At 33.2% G+C, this 1,187-nt stretch overlaps 1 protein-coding gene across 1 annotated transcript in view; it reads right to left on the minus strand.

Moving 5' to 3' along the window:
* Positions 1-1,187, minus strand: part of LOC103604559 (teneurin-3-like) — a 90,196-nt gene that overhangs the window by 27,954 nt on the left and 61,055 nt on the right. The window contains 1 exon segment of the mRNA XM_008589133.1: positions 1-172. This exon segment is cut by the window's left edge and continues 14 nt beyond it. Coding sequence (XP_008587355.1) covers positions 1-172 — 172 coding nt within the window.

Below are 1,187 nucleotides of genomic sequence, written 5' to 3' on the forward strand. Positions count from 1 at the left end.
GATCCTATAAGAAAACTAATTCGATCATAGAAGGATTTGGCAGCTTGCTGAGACGGTGATTGTAAGCTTTGGCTAATGATATCCTGAGGGTCAGGCAATCCACGACAGTAGGGCTGATTTTGGCAGGAACTCTGTAAGCAGCAGTCAGGATCCATACAGTCAATGAGTCCATCTGTAGAGAGGAATGTAAACCAGTAAGAGAATTCTCCTTTTTATGCCATGATGTAGAAGAAGTTTTGTCTTAGTTGGTTTTTTTCACATCATGAGATTTCCCCCTCCCTTTTCGAAGTTGGTTGAAATCCAAATACAGTACTTGTATCTGTTTTCATATAGAGTAAATATCTGGATTGAAGACTGTTGAAAAAAACACCTAATGTTTATTCTGAGTAAGAAATTAAAAATTACTAGAAAAATCTATTAGCAGTATGAAGGAATATAGATTAGTTGTAGGTATAATTACTGAAGCCTNCATTAGTTGGTTAGCTCACTGAGAGCAAGTACTTCACCTGATTGGTTAGCCACTTATTCACATATAACAGTGCCTGGTACAGAACAGGTGTTCAATAAATACTTGAAAAATGAATGTGACAAAGTTGTTATGTGCTGATGTATTTTAAAGGCCACATATTTTTACTTAGCTACTTATGAATATAGTCCATCATTATTGTACCTAATGTCCTACCGTTAAGACCTGAAAGTTATTTCTAATTGGAAACATATGGGAAGGAAAACAATCCCCAGATATTTCAAGTAGATGAAATGAATAGTTAAATTATGGCTATTTCTTAAACATAACTGTTATACTTACATAACTATAGATTTTTTTTCTGCAGAGAATAGTGCTATATGAACTACAAATCATTAGAGCTTAAGACAAGATACCAAGTTTTTTAGGCAATAATATCTTGAGGAAATTAATAAATATTTTCTGTCAAAAATCATGTTTTCCAAAACATTTTTTACTTCCGATAATAATTAAACAGTAAGTTACTGAGAGTAATGACCAGTATGATAGCACTTGATATCAACAGCATTTGGTATGTCAGTCAGGTTGTCAGATACATACAAGCACTAAAAATTCTTTTCAATGAATGAATGAATGATCAAAGACATTATTAGAGGTTGAGTTTAAGCTATTTTTCATTTGGCTGCAACTAGCAAATATACAGGTGTAGCCCGAAGAAAAA

This window comes from Galeopterus variegatus, unplaced genomic scaffold, assembly GCF_000696425.1.
Source record: "Galeopterus variegatus unplaced genomic scaffold, G_variegatus-3.0.2 Scaffold5232, whole genome shotgun sequence".
Taxonomy (NCBI): Eukaryota; Metazoa; Chordata; class Mammalia; order Dermoptera; family Cynocephalidae; genus Galeopterus; species Galeopterus variegatus.